Source organism: Canis lupus, chromosome 18, assembly GCF_003254725.2.
Source record: "Canis lupus dingo isolate Sandy chromosome 18, ASM325472v2, whole genome shotgun sequence".
NCBI classification, from domain to species: Eukaryota; Metazoa; Chordata; class Mammalia; order Carnivora; family Canidae; genus Canis; species Canis lupus.
This window is the reverse complement of record NC_064260.1, coordinates 6,662,785-6,681,743: the sequence shown is the minus strand read 5'-3', so window position 1 is coordinate 6,681,743 and position 18,959 is coordinate 6,662,785. Positions and strand designations below refer to the sequence as shown.

General features: G+C 41.2%; 1 protein-coding gene across 5 annotated transcripts in view; it reads left to right on the top strand.

The window, feature by feature from the left end:
* The window catches only part of HECW1 (HECT, C2 and WW domain containing E3 ubiquitin protein ligase 1), a 448,536-nt gene that overhangs the window by 391,432 nt on the left and 38,145 nt on the right, over positions 1-18,959 (top strand). For all 5 annotated transcript variants that reach the window (XM_049096371.1, XM_025449281.3, XM_049096372.1 and 2 more), the window contains 3 exons: positions 4,693-4,813; positions 5,559-5,672; positions 6,732-6,884. In XM_049096371.1, coding sequence (XP_048952328.1) covers positions 4,693-4,813; positions 5,559-5,672; positions 6,732-6,884 — 388 coding nt within the window. The remainder of the gene's footprint in view (positions 1-4,692; positions 4,814-5,558; positions 5,673-6,731; positions 6,885-18,959) is intronic.

Sequence of the window (18,959 nt, the reverse complement as noted above, 5' to 3'; positions counted from 1 at the left end):
ACTGAACTGTTTAGTGGAAAAAAAGAAGATGTTGCTCTTGGGTTCATCAAAATAATTAGTTTAAGTCAAATCCATATTCCCAAATGAGATCCAGATATTGGAGAGTTTTCCTCAGTTGCTTAGTTTTCAACACCACCTTGTTCAAAGTCTTGGTGGTAAACCCAAATTTCTTTTTATGACTTTAGAAGTAAAGGAACTTAGTTTTAAAAATCTAGTAGGTTCTTTTATCACAACTTCTAGAGTCAGTGTCTAAGCTTGGATTTTGAAGCCACTGGAGAAATTCACAAGAGATACAGAATTTAGCAGTGTCCTCAGTCCCCAGAAGGGAAGTCTCACTCAGCATCGTGTGGTACTGCCACATGTCTCTAAAACTAGAATATCTTAGTTTGGCTCCTCCAAGTTACATCACTCAGAACTATCTTTTAGGGGTAGTTTTGTTAATTGCTAAAATCTGTTTCTAAGTCAGTATCTCCTCATCATCACTTCCTCCAAACCAGTGCACCAAAGGCATTATTAAGGAAATGCCCAATGTGTGCTGCTTCTGACATATAATTGAGATGCCATTGCCTGGGATAAGGAAGATAAGGACCTTTGCTAGAGCCAACATGAAGACAGTCAAATATTTCCAGTGCACACAGGATGACTTACTTTTGGGGAGTAAAGCCTTCCATTTGGGGGCACCTATTGCTCTACATGATGATCTGCCATTTTGTTGTAGATATTGTACCAGCCTGATAAAATATCTGCACTTTGGTCCAAACATTCAACAGTAAAGTATGATTTTAACATTATTACATGAAGGAGGCAATCATATTACAAATAGAAAAATAGGAGATACTAGTTATTTCCTAAATGAGAATTACTTGCATAATTTTTATAAAAGGAATCAACTTTCCTAATAAGCCATTACTAATACCATGAACCTAAACGATCATCCAATTAATTTTAATTCTTTTTTAAATTTTTTTAAATTTTTATTTTTTAGATTTACTTACTTGAGAGAGAGAGAGTGAGAGCGCACCAGCAGGAGAAAGGCAGAAGGTGAAACAGGCTCCCCACTGACCAGGGATCCCAATGAAAGGCTTGATCCTAGGACTCTGGGATCACAACCTGAGCTAAAGGCAGACATTTAGCCAACTGAGCCAGGCACCCACAATTCATTTTAATTCTTTTTTTTTTTTCATTTTAATTCTTAATTGTCCTAGCTCTGACCATGAGGGTCCTAGATTATATAATCCAAATATTTTGATGTTGAATTTTATAATTACCATTTTCTAGACCTTCCTGAAACTTATCTGAGTGCTACAGAGATAGCAAATCATAGATATTTATGCCAAAGTACTTTGTAAAGCTTAAGTTACTAGAAAAATACATAGAATTGATCATGGGCATAGTGGTAGTACCAGCAGTAGTAAAAGTCATATTATAAAATACACTGCATTGTGCTGGACAGAAAATGCTACTTGCACCTACAGATTTGTATTCTCATTCTACATATAGTCTGAAACCTGGCATTTCACTGAGGACAGTTCTTTTCAAGTGGTGGCTATGGGTTCCCTTACACCTCAGGTGCTGGGGGCTCTAAGGGTAAGGCTGATGTGCTTCATGCTTCCTTGCTTATACCACTCAGCTGCCTCCCCACCATCCCCAGTTGCTCTCATTAACCAGCCTTTCTGTCATTCTCAGACTCTGGTATCTGTCTCATAGTTTGCTCTCCTTCTCAAGTCTTTCCATCATCCTGAATGACTTCAACATCCACAAGGACACCCATTCATTTCCCTAGCCTCCTGGTTTCTGGAATTTCTGGTCTGCCATGACCTTCCCCTCCCCCCCTCAGAACCACTTGTTCTCACATTCACCTTCCCATCCCTGTCGTCATCTCTAAAATCACTAATTCAAGCATCTCACTCCCGTTCAATATACTTGTTCAACTACTCTTCCCATTACTGTCCTTTGTCCTCATCAAGACCTCTAGTTCACACAGGCCTCTCCTTTCCTTTTTGTCCTTCCCTTATCCAGCATAGATTCCATAGTTTATTATCTTGGTAGCATCTGTGCCAATGGCCTTTGCTCCCCAGTCCTCTCCATTTTGTTTGCAGAACCCTGCCCCTAGATGAATGCACTATCTGCTTCCTCTACGTCTATGCTCAGGAATTCTTGGGCAAATTCATCTGACAGGGCCAATTACACATTATAGATTAGTCTTCTCTCACCTCATATGATCTTGAACACCCAAAAGAAAACTCTACCATGTTTCCTAGGTAAACTTTTCTACTGCTTTTTCTTTTCTTTTCTTTTCTTTTCTTTTTTCTTTCTTTTTTTCTTTTTTTTCTTTTTCTTTTTCTTTTTCTTTTTTTTTTTTTTTTTTTTTTTAGAAAGAGCAAGAGAGAAAGCAGGGGAGAGGGGGCAGATGGAGAGGGGGAGAGAGAATCTTTTTTTTTTTTTTTAGATTTTATTTATTTATTCATGAGACACAGGGAGAGAGAGGGAGGGAGAGAGAGAGAGAGAGAGAGAGAGCACGCCAGAGACACAGGCACAGGGAAAAGCAGGCTCCATTCAGGGAGCCTGATGCAGGATTTGATCCCGATCCAATCCTGGATCTCCAGGATCATGCTCTGGGCTGAAGGTGGTGCTAAACCACTGAGCCACCTGGGCTGCCCCCATAGAGAGAGAATCTTAAGCAGACTCCACACTCAGCATGGAGCCTAACATGGGGCTTGATCTCACAATCCTGGGATCATGACCTAAGCCAAAATGAAGAGTTGGACACCTAACCGACTGAGCCACCCAGGTGCCCCTTTACTGCTATTTCAAAGTTTATGCTCCCCTCAAATCTCCAACCCTCTCTATCTCTCCTAGCAAATGATATCCCTTCTCCCTTCACTAATAAAATTGAAACCATTAAGTAGACATTTTCCCAAATGTCTGCTACCAGTCCTACAAGCCTACCAAGCCTGCCCCTCCTTCCACTCCACACCTGTGCATGAGAGGAGATGTCTTCACTGGAGGTCACCATGACCTCCAGGCACACAGGCCAGTGGGTAATTCTCACAACTAACATCAAGCCACCTCAAGCCACATTTGAGATTATTGACTGTTCTCCCTCTTAGGTCATCTCTTCAGTTAGCTTCTATGACACTACTATATGCACTTCAACTACTTCTTCGGTCACCTATGCAGACTCATTCTTCACTTCCTACCATGCTCAAGACTCAGCCCTAGGTTTCTTCTCTTCTCTCTCAAACTATGTCTCTTTCCAATCAAACATTCAAAAGTAGCAGCATCGAAGGCCAAGTTCATGATCTCCACCACAGATTTGTTCTTTTTCCCTTGTTCTCCATCTCAATGACTGTCACTGCAGTCCCTTCCACCTCAGTCTACTCCACTTCTCACCTCCGCTGATACCACACTAGTCCAATTTAGGCTGTCTAAATCTATCCTAGTCCTCTCATTTTTTTCTCTGCATTGCAGAAAGACTGATGTTTTCATGACTCAAATGTCATCATGTCAGCCCTCGTGCAATGGCTTCCTATTGTGCTTAGTATTAAAAAAAAATATTTAACAGAATGGACCTTATCCTGTTTGATCATCTCCTACTCACCCCACCAGGCTTGTTTTGCATCACTCTGATCTTCACACCCTGCGCTCCAGGTAAACTGGAGCACCACTTTCCATTTTGCTGCAGTACCTTTGCACGTGCTGATCTTCTACCTAGATTGCTCTTCGCCCAGCTCATCTCTTATCTTAGTTAAATCAAAGTCTTTCCTAACTAATTCAGTCTACTTCATGCTTACTTATTCTTCGGCTATTCCCCAGGGAAGCCTTCCCGAACATGGCCAGAGTGTTCTGTGATCTCAAAGAACTGGGTTCGTTTCCTTCATGGATAGCAATCATCTCAATTTGTAATGATAGTCTCATTCCTGTGGGTTTGTAGATATCAGTCTTTAGAATATAAATTCTGGAATATGGTAGTTATTGAAGGGGCAAGCCATGATTCTGGCCATCTATAAAACTTGGAGAAGAATGTTATTTTTTCTATTCCTTTTACATAGAATCCTATTCCTTTTAAATAGAATCCTCATTAAAAAGTGTATAAAGATAAGGCATTCACAAAAAATTCTAAGTGATATAAAAACTACTTCTATATAGAACCAACAAAATATATTATTATTATTATTATTATTATTATAAGTTTCTTCTATGATGCAAGACCATCTAATATAAACTCCTGAATGTTTAGGCCCTACTGGACACCCATGTTTATTTTAGGGTCAATATATTTAGAGAAGTATGACATACGTGTGTGTTATACTCTGAGTTGCCTTGTTATAGTTACAATCATTTCTTATAATACAGAAACTTATAAGAAAAGTTTAGACTAGTTTGATTTGTGTTGTTTTAGATTATCCAAGTACAATTAAGCCAGTAGATATGCTTATCAAGGTATTTTTAAGAGAAATACAACCCGAAGTGGAGTAAAAGACATAAGTGTTTATTGTCAGAATTCATTTTTCTCTTCATTATATCATTTTCATTTTATTATAAAAGTAACTGAAAGAGTAATGGAAATCAAGGGAAACTTCTTTAAGAAGAAAAGTATGAAGACATAGGAATGTGCCTCTAGTTGGCCCTTTTTCTAACATTGCTCCATATTTCAGTGATGACCTTCAGACAACGTGCTTCTCTCTGCAGGTTTACAGAGAGCCAGCGCAAGAGCCCCTTCACCCTACCGGAGAGACTTTGAGGCCAAGCTCCGCAATTTCTACCGAAAACTGGAAGCCAAAGGATTTGGTCAGGGTCCAGGGAAAATTAAGTGAGTGCTCCAGTGCTTGTCACTGAATTCATATGCTAGATTTTTCTGTCCTTTTCTCCCTATACCTTTGTGATACTTTTTGGAGATTGAATTCCATGGTATGGTAACAGTTATATTCATAGTAGGGAGGAAGGCAAAAAAGAAGTTGGGAATAAAGAGGAAAGGCAGTTAGGTTGGAAGAGAAGTAGGAAGGAAGGAAAGAGAAGAGGAAGAGAGAGAAAAAAACAGATTTCAGACAAAAGCATATACAAAATTAATGGTAGACTTTTTCAGAAAACCAAGAATTTTGAACTAAACAAAAAAAGTACGTATTTCCTTTTACTTTTTCTTGGGACAAATTTAACTCATAAGTCAAATTTGTGACTTCTATAACTTTGTAATTGAGGTCTAAGTGAATAGTTGTATATTTCTCTTGTGGGTTTATTATTTTCATCTTTAGAATCTGAATCTAAACTCAAAATTCCAGCTGGAATTGATTTTTGATCAATTCCAAAAAGAATCCTAAAAGTAAAATCCGGTGTGATGGGGTACATCCAATTATAAGAATGTACATGTTGTTCTCATGCTCCCAGTATTTCCAAAAGAGCATTAAAATAAGTCTATTGCCAAACTGATGGAATCTGCACCTCGTTGGAGAGGCTGGAGAGTGAGGCCATATAAGCTCGGGCACTCACAACTCATCCAGAACACTTTCCAACATCAGAGCTCGGAGCCACCACTCACTGCCCATATGAATTCTTCCCAGGCTCATCATTCGTCGGGACCATTTGTTGGAGGGAACCTTCAATCAGGTCATGGCCTATTCCCGGAAGGAGCTTCAGCGAAACAAGCTCTACGTCACGTTTGTTGGAGAGGAGGGGTGAGGCACCAGCAGTTTTATGCAGACATCTCACTCAATGTGGGCAGGCCAGAGTCACCAGATCTTGGTGATTTTTCTCAAGAAAAAAACAAGGTGGCTCTTAACTTTTGCCCCAAGGTGATTCTGATCATGTCCTTCCAGGAGGTCTTTCTCTCCCCAGGTATTGCCAAGCCTTAGAATTTATGCTCTTCAAAAGCCCAAGATTATCGGCATGTGCCAGGGTCTGAGGTTATGCACTTATACTGTGCATAAGCCAAAAATACAGACTTAAGCTATTGGATCTTTACTTTATCAGGTGGTGTACACTTTTGTATCTGATCAAAAATCTCTTCCTCCTAGAGTGCACATATACTACTACATAGCAAATTTTTTATAGCATTTCAGTGATTTTGTAAAAAAAAAAAAAAAAAAAAAAAAAAAAAAAAAAAAAAAAATCTTAACCATGGAGGCCAAGCCTACGTAGGAGGGCATATTGGAACAAACCTGGAAGTTTTTTCAATTTACACACATTCATTATCACAGGAAATTCTTTTATGCCTCTCACGGCAAGGTCCTCATTTTTAATGGGCCAGGTATGTGCTTTATCCAATTGGTGTTATATATGATTGAATAAAGGTTAAGAAACACTGCCATAAGAATTTATTCATGGAGGGATCCCTGGGTGGCGCAGCGGTTTAGCGCCTGCCTTTGGCCCAGGGCGCGATCCTGGAGACCCAGGATCGAGTCCCACGTCGGGCTCCCGGTGCATGGAGCCTGCTTCTCCCTCTGCCTGTGTCTCTGCCCCATTCTCTCTCTCCCTGTGTGACTATCATAAATAAATAAAAATTAAAAAAAAAAAAAAAAAAAAAGAATTTATTCATGGATATCTAAAACATATCCCCTAAACTGCATCCTCATTTTCTACAGCCAATTATGCTCCCACGGGGATCCACTGTAAAGGACAAAGGCTGCTCTCTGCTTTCCTTTGCACTGACTGAAAGAACACACTAGCACCTGGATAGAAACAGGCCCCCACCTCCCACATGTAACAAGCTTCCTGGGCCTCTGCTTCCTTTGCAGCCTGGACTACAGTGGTCCTTCGCGAGAGTTCTTCTTCCTTTTGTCTCAGGAGCTCTTCAACCCATACTATGGACTCTTTGAGTACTCTGCAAATGATACCTACACCGTGCAGATCAGCCCCATGTCCGCGTTTGTGGAAAACCATCTCGAATGGTAAGATCTGGAAGACTTGCTTCCTTATGCTTGAAAGTTCTGGTCTCTCTTAGTCAGAAGTCAGTAGTATGGACTTGAGCAGCACTAGTTCTTGTGTAGAGTAGTGGGCTAGATATTAAGAGGAGTGATGGGAGTGGACAACAAGGCCCTAGAAGGAAGACTCAGTTAGTTTTCACCCAGAACATGAAATAAATTACTAAAGACACTGCATATTTACTATCAACTGCAAATTGAGTTGATGAGCCAGTAATTGCCTTCAGAGGAAACACTAAGGTAAGTAGACATAGTTGAATGTTGAAATTTTTACTAAATGTTGAAAAGTCTACATATCATAAGAGTCCCCAGTGGAGGCTTCTTGGAGCTATTCATGAGTTTGAAATTTTTTTATTGTGGACCAGTGGCTCTAGGACTGTGGACATGAGCTTCTACATCTTACTGTGAAGTAAAGCTGCTGGGCCAAGTGCTCTCTGAGCATCCCCCTGGCTTGAAAATCCATTATCTCTTTGGTTCTCTTTTATCAAGACATCTATTACCACTTGCTGAAATGTGTAAGAAGTTAAGTATCAGTCAATTCTATGCAGTTCTGTGTGTGAGATACCTCAAATATGGATATTAGAAGTCTCCAGAAAGCTGCATGGGACATCTAGGATGCAAGCTTTTTCCTGCTGTGGCACCACCACACCTGATTTGAAATTTATTCTTAGTCTAACTGTAGGAGCTCCTGCTGTTAGGAGGGAAATGAGTCCTGGAAACTGCTAATGTGGATTCTTATCTGACATTGCTCATTTATGATGTGTTGTGACAGCTGCTGGGGAAGGGAGCAACTGGGGTGATCCCTGGCCTCCTGGCTTAGAGCCCAAATGCCCACATTTTGTTTTAAAGCATCAGAATAACCCACTTCTGCTAAGACTTCCAGCTATTGCACATGCCCTCTCTCTCCAAAAACTCTTAGCTCTGAAGTTCTTGAGCTGAGGCAGCCGTGTATCTACATTAAGTGTTTGGCACAAGTGAAGAGCCAGAAGTTGCCCTTTTTTGTTCCTTTTCCTGTAACTTATCAAGAAGTGGATGCTGAAGTCTGTGAAGCAGAAACACAGAGACAGGGCAGATGGAGCAGACGAGTGGCCCTTAAGGGGAGTTATGACCCCAAGAACTGAATGCCAGCTCTGACTTAGGTCACATCAGGCAGTTGTAACAGTAGAAACTGCTGCAGCACCCATGACACAAGAGTACATACAAACACATATTATACTTAATATGATCCCTCAATCATCCTTTAGTTTGCGAATATGAAATTTAACATGATGTCTTGAAAGTCATAAATTAGAATCAGCAATCAATAAAGAAATATTTTCATCAAATATTATACCACATATGACTATGCTGAGGTGTTGTGGGGATACCTTCATTAATTCACCAGTTATAAATCAAGCACATACTATGTGCCAGGAGGATACAAAGGTGAAATGAGAAAGATCTTCCCTCAAGGAGTGGTGGAGTGGTAGTGGGAGCAGCATATGAGTAGACCAACAACTATGCATAATGTCTTAAATGCCTGGTTATGCATGCTTAACACACGTGCACATGTGTATGTATGCAAGCCTAAGATGCATATATAATTATGCCTGAGAATTATATTAAATCACAAAGAAAAATGTCTCACTCCACCCAAGGTAGGAAATGGGGTGTGGGAAGTGAAGCCAGTGGATCTTATAAAAAGAGGGGATGGCTACATCAAATCTTAAGGGACAGTTGAGTAGGAGACTCAGCAGAGAAGGAGAAAGAAGATATACCCAGGAGCCAGATTAGGAAGTAAGAATTGAAAGGCTATGAGAGAAGCCTTAAGCAAGCAGTGTAGACAGTTCAGAGCAGAGAATGAACTCAGGGTTGTGGTGGGAAGTGAGGTTGGGATGGAACAGAAGCAGATGGTCATACCCTATGTGGTGAATACTGCAATTGGATTTGTGGTTTTGAAAAGTAAATCTTGTCATAGCGTGGAGACACGTTTGAGGAGGTAAAACTGGAAAGAGCAAGACCAGCTCTAAAGCTATTGATGAGTCAAGGGGGAGCAATAGAGATTCAAACTCAGACAGAGGTGGTGTCTGAGAAAGGAAGGGACTGACTTGAGGGCCACCTTGGAGAAAGAAGAGAACTATTTGGTTCACTGAAGGAATGTTCACTGAGGTGAGGGAGGGAGAGAAGTGTAGCATATGTCAGAGGTCCTGGATGAGTGGACTGATACTATACGATGGGAGTTATGTGAAGTAAATGATATTCAAATGTTTTATTTACTTATTTGAGAGAGAGAGAGAGAGAGAGCACATGAGCAGGAGGAAGAGGAAGAGGAAGAAAGAACCTGAAGTAGACTCCACGCCAAGTATAGAGCCCAACATGGGGCTTGATCTCACCACCTCGAGATCATGACCTGAGCAGAAACCAAGAGTCAAATAATCAATTAACTGAGCCATGTAGGTGCCCCTAAATAATATTTATAGGAAAGATAATGAATTTACTCTTTGGCAGGTAGTTTGCATTTTGTGCTGCAAAGACAGATTGATGTATTATATAACTAGAACTATGGCTCTGGTTAGCAGGAAAACATCTGGGCTAGAAATTGAGATTTGGGAGATTGCAGAGTGAATCAGCTTTGAGAGAAGATGAGAGCCCTCAGAGCTTATGCAGAGGACAACCAGAGCCAAGGCCCACAACAAGGTGGACAATGTGGATGTGCAAGCATGCATGGAGTCGTAGATCCCTGAGAAAACTAAGAAGGAGCAGCCAAAGAGCTGAGCTCCTTGAAGGAACATGATACGAGAAGGAGCATCGTGGTGGGAGCAGAAGGTGCTCAGGGGAGACCCTCTGGAAGAGAGAGAGGCAGGCTAGAGAAGAGGAGCAGAGGGGATATGTAGGCAATAGAATGGGGTCTCCAGGGCTCCAGAGCATAGGATTTGGTAAACAGAACTAAGGGGATCAAGGAAGTAAGAGCATTCAGATGACCAAGGGAGCTGCATTTGGATGGTGGTCTAGGGTAATAAGGTTAGCACCCTAGTGGCATTACGGGACCCAACATTTTGAAGGAAACCTTGCAGTCAAGCACATTTTAGTGCAAACACAGAGTAAGGCCACAAATGAAGACCTAATGAGAAGCACAGAACTTGCAGGACCTGTGGCATGCTACTTGAGAGTGGCCTCAGTCACTTTCCACTGAGAAAGGTGGCTGGCCTGCTGCCTGGCTCCTGCTCTCAACTTGACTTGGTTGTCTTCTGTTCCTCTATGAGGAGCTGAAGACAGCTATGTCAATGTGTAAGTTATACTTTATCGCAGTGAGGAGGGAAACTGTGTTATACATGGATGTTGCATGCATTAGCAGAATTCTCTGGATGGACCTTTTATCAAGGATATCTTCTTCCATCCTCCACTCCCACTGGCCAAACCATCCATCCATAAACTGGAGGACAGGGGATCTCCAGATATTGCAGCCCATAGCAGCCAGTCCCCAAGGTTACTTTGCAAGCCAAATAACAGTGGGTAACCCATGCAGATGGAAGGCAAGGATTAAAAATGACCAGAAGAGCCTCTACAGCTCAGGACTTTCAATCCATCCACTAGAAATACTACCATTTGCTAAATCATATGTGTCTATCATATGTGTCTTTGACTACAGAAATCTCAAAATAACATTCCAAATTCTATATCTTTATTCTTTACCATTTCCATATTAATGAGGTATTCATATGTTGATCTTTTTATTATTTTAATCTCTATCATATGCTGGTTTTATAACCCTGGAGATACAGAAGTTAATATAAAGCTAAATAATAAAACATCCATTGAAGGCTTACCAACCATGCCAGGCACTGTTCCAGACATTTTCGTGTAACCGTATTATAACCCAGATACTGATTATCCTGCTATTACACATGAAGACAATGAGGTATAGACATAACCAATGTTATGACCTAAGTGTTTTATGTCCTGGAGGTAAGCAGCAAACTTCCCTAGGATTATAGTGTTACATGTCATAAAAATTTTATTATATATATATGTCTGTGTGTGTGTATATATATATATACCTCATTATGCATTTATCATGTTGTATAAGGAGCTTTGAGGATGAGTGGGAATAAGGGACTTCCAGATAGAGGTCCCAACATTCACAGCAGGACAGGGGGTGAACACACACATGTCCATTTGGTGTGGCTACAAAATAGAGAGACATAAAGAAGCTATAAAGTCATCATCATATCAGTAGGAAAAGGCATCTGATGGCATTCCAGGGAGTTTGGATTTTATCATGAAGATGACAATGTAATATTTTTAGAGGAATGTCTTGTATTTTAGAAAGTCAACTTGCTTACAAGTAGTTGAATAGGAGTGGGCATTAGGGGTGTCATTTAAAAGACTCTTGAAATAGTCCTTTCAAAAGAAAATCAATTAGGACAGAAGCAGTGGAAATGGAGTTGTTTCAGAAGGAAAGTGGACAAATGAACAAAACTTGGTGTGGGATTATAGATGATGGGTTAAGTATTCAAAATTCTCCATCTGTTATAAAGTGATGTATAAGAAAATACCAGGTAAAAGATCCTCATATATTTTTAGTGGAAGTGACAAAACTATAAATGTGTAAAACTTCAAACTTATTTTTATGTCTAATAGAGTATGAATGGTGCAAAATGCATATATTTTCAAATTATTATGCTTGAATAAGAAAGATTAACGTTCAGCTTAAACATCTCCTCTAAGGGCCTTCGCTGATCACTTGATTTAAAATAGCCCATCCATTTGTACCTCTCCAATTTAACAGCTTTTCATAATGACAGAATTTATTTCTTTATGAAAGTATATTTATATATTTATCTTGTACACCTTTAACTCATTATTATTTGCCTCTCCCCCTAGAATGGAAGCCCTGTAAGACCAGGGTCTTGTCTTTCTAATCACAAGCCTGGCACTCAATAAATATGTGTAGAAGCAAAGAAAGAAGTATGGGAGAGAAGCAAGAAAGATGGATGGATGGATGGATGGATGGATGGATGGATGGAAGGAATGAATACTCTTCACTTAAAAATCCTTAGTTATGAGAGTTTCAACCTCATTTCAATTTTTAGTTCAGAATATTTGAGATTCAGAAAGACAGTGCTCATTTCTGAATGTAATTTAAGATTTTCCCAACTGTCCTCTCTAAAATCACCACTAGAAATTCTTTTTCTGTCTCAATGATTCTAACAGCCACTTTTCCCAGAGCAAATCTAAGATGCACGGAAGCCTAAACAATTGAAATAGGTGAATGGCTTCTCTATTTTGAGGCAGAGTTCTGGAATGTCAGATATGCTCTGTTTGTTATAAGTATCAGCATGTCTCATTTTAAGCAGTTACTGTGATATGAGTCACTCTTTACTAATCACCAGTGCAAGAATTTTCAGAAGCCAGGTTTTAAATTCGACATTGTCTTATCAGTTTCTGTTCAACAACTAGAAGGTCCATGCGGTCATTTTATGCCAGTGATGGTGACAAATAGAACTTTTTCAGTGTCACAACCAGAATTCTAAGACCCCTCAAATCAAAATCTCCAGGAGCCTTTGCTAACTGCAGCATAGACTCTTCCCCTCCTTCTGCCTCTGCCCTGACCTCTCTCCCTTTCCAAGCAGACACGACTTGGGTGGTAGAAATCTTCTGCTTTTAGGTCTTTAGCAAAGGGAGGTACAGGGAGGAGAGAGACTCCTTTGAACATGTTTAGAGGTTGGCCACATGGGTATTAAATGTAATTGTAGAGTTTTATGGAACTTAAGAAGTCCTGGATAGCGTACTTTAAATATCCCTTGCTATATGTGCCGAGTCTTGAATTAGTAGGTAGAAACCACAATACCGCAAAACCCACTGGATGTCTCCTGGCCCTTCAACCCCCCAGGGCCCCTCCTGACAGAAGAGATCAGTGTGTAGTTTTTATTTGAGTCAGAATCAGATGAACTCCCTGACCCCAACTCATCCAGTAGCAGTCACTAGGGTCTTGGGTAGACCAAGAGCTTCATGGTTCCCATTTCTGGCTGAATCCGAGTAGCCTTCTTAGCAAGGCTAGGAAGAAACTGTGGATTGTAAACTAGTTTAGAAATCACCATTGAAATGGCTGTGACCTTGTGACTGTGTCCCTTCTGTTCATTTCTTCACCCCGCTTTCTTCAGAACTTGTGAGAAATTCCAGGTAAAGTTTCAAAACCATTAGAAAGAATGCTCACTTTGAACACTTGCATTATCCAAACATAGACCTGAGAATTTAATATATTTAATACATTCAATTCAGTTGGAAAAGAATGGGTTCATTAGTTAATGATGCCAGTACAATGAGCCGTGCAACAAATGTTTTTTAATTTTTTTAATTTTTTTGCAACAAATGTTAAGTTACATTTCTCCCTAATCCGAAAGAGTATGTGAAAATTGTAACAAAATTGCTTATAGATACTTAAAGATTTCTAGAACATAAGTGCTATTTAAAACGTAAAAAAAAAAAAAAAAAACCTAAAAAAACCTTGAGTGGTAGAGACTCTTTAAATCATGATTGGAACCCTAGAATCTATAATAGAAAAGACATGTTTGAATATACATAAAAATGAAAATACTTTTTACAGTAGAAACACCATAAACAAACTCAAAAGGCAGGCTTTTGATTTTGAAAAATAATCTTTGCAACTCAGGGAAATCAGAGGTTGAAAATCCGTAATGTAGTTTTCAAAGAGCTCTGACAACTTGAAGAGGGAAGACAGCTCTAGAAAAATCAGCAGAGAACATGAGAAAGCTGTTCAGAGAAGAGAAAAGTCCAAATAATCAGCAAAGCCATAAAAAGAATTTCCGTTTTATCCATGATCAGGAAACGCAAAATAAAGAAACAAAGATTGATCACTTCATAACTATCAAATTGGCGAGAATTAAGAAGTTATATGAATCTCTTTTGGAAGGGGACATGGCCAAAAGGATACCCTCATGTATTACCAGTAGAAACATGAATTGTTACAGCCTTTTTAAAAACACAACCAATGATATACACCAAAAAAATGTAAAACCTCATGTAACCATCAGCCCATGAATCTGTCTCACAGAAACAAAAGCACTACTATAAGTCCCCCTATAATAATAGTTAATATTTATGGAGTGCTTACGATGGGCCAGGTATCTTTTATAAACACTCTACATGAGTCACACATCCCATTATGACCCCTCTATTTTACAAATGAGGAAACTGATACCCAGAGAGGTTTAATACTTGCCCAAGGTCAACACAGCTAGTTAAGTGTCAGAGCCAGGAATCAAACCTAGTCAGTCTGGCTCTAGAGTGCCGACTTTTAAAAGCTATCCTGAAAACATAATAATAATAATAAATAAACAAATAAATAAATAAATAAATAAATAAATAAATAAATAAATGCTATCCTGTGCTGCCTAACAAAACAAAGGTGTTTGTTTCAACACTGGCTGCAAAGACATAGATGTGGAAGCAACCCAAATGCCCATCAGCAGGGGACTGGTTAACTCCTTACAGGGGATCTCCACTGCATAGTGACATGAGGCAGAAGAGGACTGACAAAGATCTTGCCAGGTGATGGAGGGGGAGCTCTTCAAAACATGTAGAGAGAAGAAGCAGAAAAATATGAGCAATAAGATCTGAAATTTGAAAAGGAAAGATGCTGGGGCACCTGGGTGGCTCAGTCAATTGAGTGTCCAACTCTTGGTTTTGGCTCAGGTCATGATCTCAGTGTCCTGGGATCCAGCCCCGTGTCGGGGTCCATGCTCAGTGTGGGGGTGAGGTGGGTCTGCTTTAGGACTTTCTCTCTCCCTCTGCTCCTCCCCCTGCTCACATTTTCTCTCTCCCTCTCTCTCTCTCAAATGAATACATCTTTAAAAAGAAAAGGAATGATGGAAAATTATGTATGTGTGGACATAGATACATGAGTATAAATAAATTAGTATGTGAATAGAGGATTTAGATGAAAACTATGGAAAGATACGTCTTAGTCACAGGAGATGAGGTGAGGAGAGAGGAAACAACTGAGATGGGAGAAGACAAGACCATCGATAATAAAAAATTTTTTTAAAAAGGGATCTACATTCATTTTAGTGAATTTATCTAAAGATTGTATGTGTGCGATTTTTTAAAAATAAATTCCTAAAGACTAAAAAATGCCATTTGGTACTAAGAGCTTAGCTAAATTACTAGAGGGAAGCATGTCTCAAACCTGAAGTCCTCTGTGCACTCCCACCCCTGGGACTTGTGCTGGGCACACGGATTGCCTGGCAGTGAGCCTCCTCTGGCTCACGTAGTATGAACGCTGTGTGTACGTGCTGCTACCTGGCTCTCCCAACCTGGCCTCTTCCTTTCTCCATCCCTTTCTGCCACCTCTCACCCCATTACTCAGCACAAAAATCTTTACTAATTCCCACTGTCTACAGAATGAAGTCCAGAGTCCTCGGATCCTCAGGCTATCCTGAGGCCTGAGGCCTCTGGCCTTGAGACCCCATCTGCCTCTCCTGGCCAGTGCTCCTTCATCCTCCCCCTGTGTCTCCCAGGGCTGCGATCCACTCTCCTTGCTCCCTATTTTTCCCCTGTCCCTCTCCTCTCAATCGTATGGGTCCCCCCCCGCCCCTTTAAAGCCCACTTAAAATATTTTGTAGTTCCTGATTTCTTTCCTGGACTTTCTTCTGAAAAACAACCTCAACTTCTCTGGAGTTCTTTTAGAAACAAAGCTGTTCAAACACTTTTAACTGGAACTGCTTGCCAGTGGAATTCACATTCAATTCTAGTATCTAGAACAAAGAAAGTAGAGCCAGTCTCCACCAAGAGCTGGGTGGCTGCCCACTTGCCCACTCAGATCCTTCTTCCCCCTCCCAGGTCTTCGCGTTGTAGAGATTTGTGTTAGTTTTGAAACTGAATCTGGCAACACCTTTTCGTCTTTGCCCTTTGCACCCAGTGTGGTTTCTGGCACAGAGGCAGCATTCCAGCTCCTGAGGCAGGGTGCCACCCAGCAAGAGGGGATGACTTCAGAGCCTGGCACACCTGGGTGTAAATTCCTACTCCAGCTCTTCACTGCTGTGTGAACCCGGGCAGTTTTCTTAACCTACCTGAATCTCAGCTTCCTTGAGGTAACAGTGCCTATTCTGCAGGCTGGTTGTAAAGACACAGCAAAAGCGACCGGCACCTCACCCATACTTAAATTAGATGCTATCATTCCATCCTTGATATTTTACAGGGACATCAGAAGGTGCGAGAGAGAGCTAGACTGGTTCCTTTGATCTGCAGTTTCTCAACCTCAGCACTATTGACATTTGGGGCCAGATAATTCTTTTTTGTAGGGACTGCCCCGTGTGTTGTAGAATGTTTAGCAGTGTCCCTAGCCTCTGTTCACGAGGTACCGTCGCATCACCACCACCATCCCCAGTTGTGACAACCCAGATGTCTCCTAGGAGGCAGACGTCTCCCTGTTGAGAAACTCTGCTTTGATGTTCCCATATGGAAAGGGGTTGGGAAAGGAAAGTGTCGCATGGCTCAACAAGGGCAGCCACATTTCTGCAGGATAAAGAATATTTCTGCAAGTGTATAGTATCGTAAAAATATGTTCAACATTGGAATAAGTCATTTTTTTTTGGACATCTTTGGTTACCGGATCCACATAACCCAGCCTCTGAGCAGGGACCCCGCAAGAGCCTCAGTGCAGCCAGGCCCCTGACTACATGCTCTGATTCTTTCTAGTCCATCCAGAAGAGAGCCTCCCACTTGCTTTAATCACTTGTTTCCAGGACACTTGCCTCCTGGACTCCGGGGCAAAGCCTAGAAAGAGGCCATGCTTCTCAGAAATCAGGATTCATGTGGAGTTCCTTAGGCGGGTTGCAGGCAGGCAGTTCTCTTAGGCCGAGTGATGTCACCTGCCCAGTAGGCCACCTTCTCCCTTCCAGCAGGCCTGCATCTGTGCAGGAGGGCCAGGTACCATGCCTCAGTTTTCTGTAGACCAGAAGGGAGCAATAACAGAGCAACCACTAGTGGGATTGCCAGGGCCAAGTCCAACCCACCACTCGCTGTGGAGATGAGAGACTAGCTTGAGGCCAAATCCTGTACTCAGCTGGTAGGAATGTGCACCAAGCAGAGGGAAAGAAAACAATGCTGGGCATGGCACGGAAGCAAGAAGGGACATGTCACCCTGCTAGAGGACTGGGAGCTGCAAAGAACCAAAACTCCACTTTCCTAACACCTGTTCCAGAACAGCTCCATAGCAAGGATGTCATTATTGTTGGCACTTGCCCCTGCTGTTTGCACTGTGTGTTCAATTTCTAAAGGGAGTTCTGCTTACATAAGTTATGGGGATGTAGTACACAGCATAGAGAGGACAGTCAATGATACTCTAATAACATTGTATGGTGATAGATGATAACTAGACTTACCGGGGTGAGCATTTTGTAATATATAAAAATACTGAATTACTATGACAAATACCTGAAACTAGTAGGATATTGTGTGTAAGTCATACTTCAATTTTAAAAGTTTATATTAGCAATCAATAGCCCTAAAAATGGCTCTTTCTAGGAGCCTTGCTGTGTGGAGCAGTGAGAAGCGTGTAAGTTTTTTTAAGGAGACAATGTAAGAAGAGAAACAAAGACCCCCATTATAAGAGAGAGCAAGAAATTGATGGCACAAGAGCCCCGAGGAGGCAGGAGGGAAGAAGACCTGTCACACTCTAGTGATGAAAATGAGAGAAGGTCCTAACTGGGATAGCAACCTTTTTCTAGTTGGGGGTGCAGAGCTAACAGGTGTAGGTTGCAGATGCGCACTTGAGGCTGGCATGTGAAGGGGATTGGCTTTGGCAAAGAAGAAGAACCCCTCCCCTATTTATTGTAGTGGAAGGTAGCAAGACAGATGCATGTAGCTGCAGGTAAGTGGGCTGAGAGGAGGCCCCGCAGGCCACTTCATACCCTCTGCTTTGAGAAGAGACGGGTCCTTTTTTTTTTTTAAGATTTTATTTATTGGTTTGACACAGAGAGAGAGAGAGGAAACACAAGCAAGGGGAGTGACAGACAGGGGTAGAGGGAGAAGCAGGCTCCCCGCTGAGCAGGGAGCCCAACAGGAGGCTCCATCCCAGGACCCCGGGATCATGACCTGAGCCAAAGGCAGATGCTTAACTAACTGAGCCACCCAGGTGCTCCAAGAAGAGACAGGCCTTTACGCTCCATCCCTGCTCCCCTGTCTGTGCATCAAATACAATGATTGATGCCTAAGACAAAACTCCACTTCTGACTTTCAGAGCATTTTTTTTTCCAGTTCAAAAAAAGGATGAGGGCTTTGGAGTTAGTGATTCTCTTTAGTTGGCAACTGCAGAACTTGTTTTAAATGCAGATTTCCAGAACCCACTCACAGAGTACTCTCTGGGCACCTGCGTTTTAACAAGCACCCCAGGGATTCTGATGCCAGTAGAAGGGTCGCCGGGCTTGGAGAAACACTGCTGTGGATGCTGGCAGCTTCAAGTGCCCTCAGAGACCGTGAGAAGAAGAAAGCTAGGTGTTCATGCGGCTTTCACACAGAGAAATGAATTCACCACAGGCAGAAGCAACAGATTTTCACTCAATTTACCAATATGTGAGATGTTAGAAAACATAAAGATCCAAAAACGAAGGCAATAATATTGGGTAAAGGCACAGAACATATGTTGTATGGGAACATCATAAATATTGTGTGCACTTAAATAATGAGGTTGAGAAAGGATAATTATTTTTAATTAATAATGGTTATGAGCATAAGGAAAGAGGAATATCTTTGAGATAGGTTTATAAAGTAGAATAGAACTTAGCAATTATGAAGTGCTTTTCATCTTCAAAGAACCTATTAACATTAAATCACTCTTCTTTTTAATTTTCCCATGAGGTAGGTAAGCGTTATTATCCCTTATTTGTAGATGAGAAGTGTGAAGAAGCTGTGACATGCCCATGTAGACGTAAAATTGAAAGGACTTAAAAGGAAATAAAAGTTCCCACCAAAAAGGAGATCTGGGTTTTCAGGCTCTCGTTTCACCTTTGCTCTCCTGTACACTTATATTTTTGGAAAAGA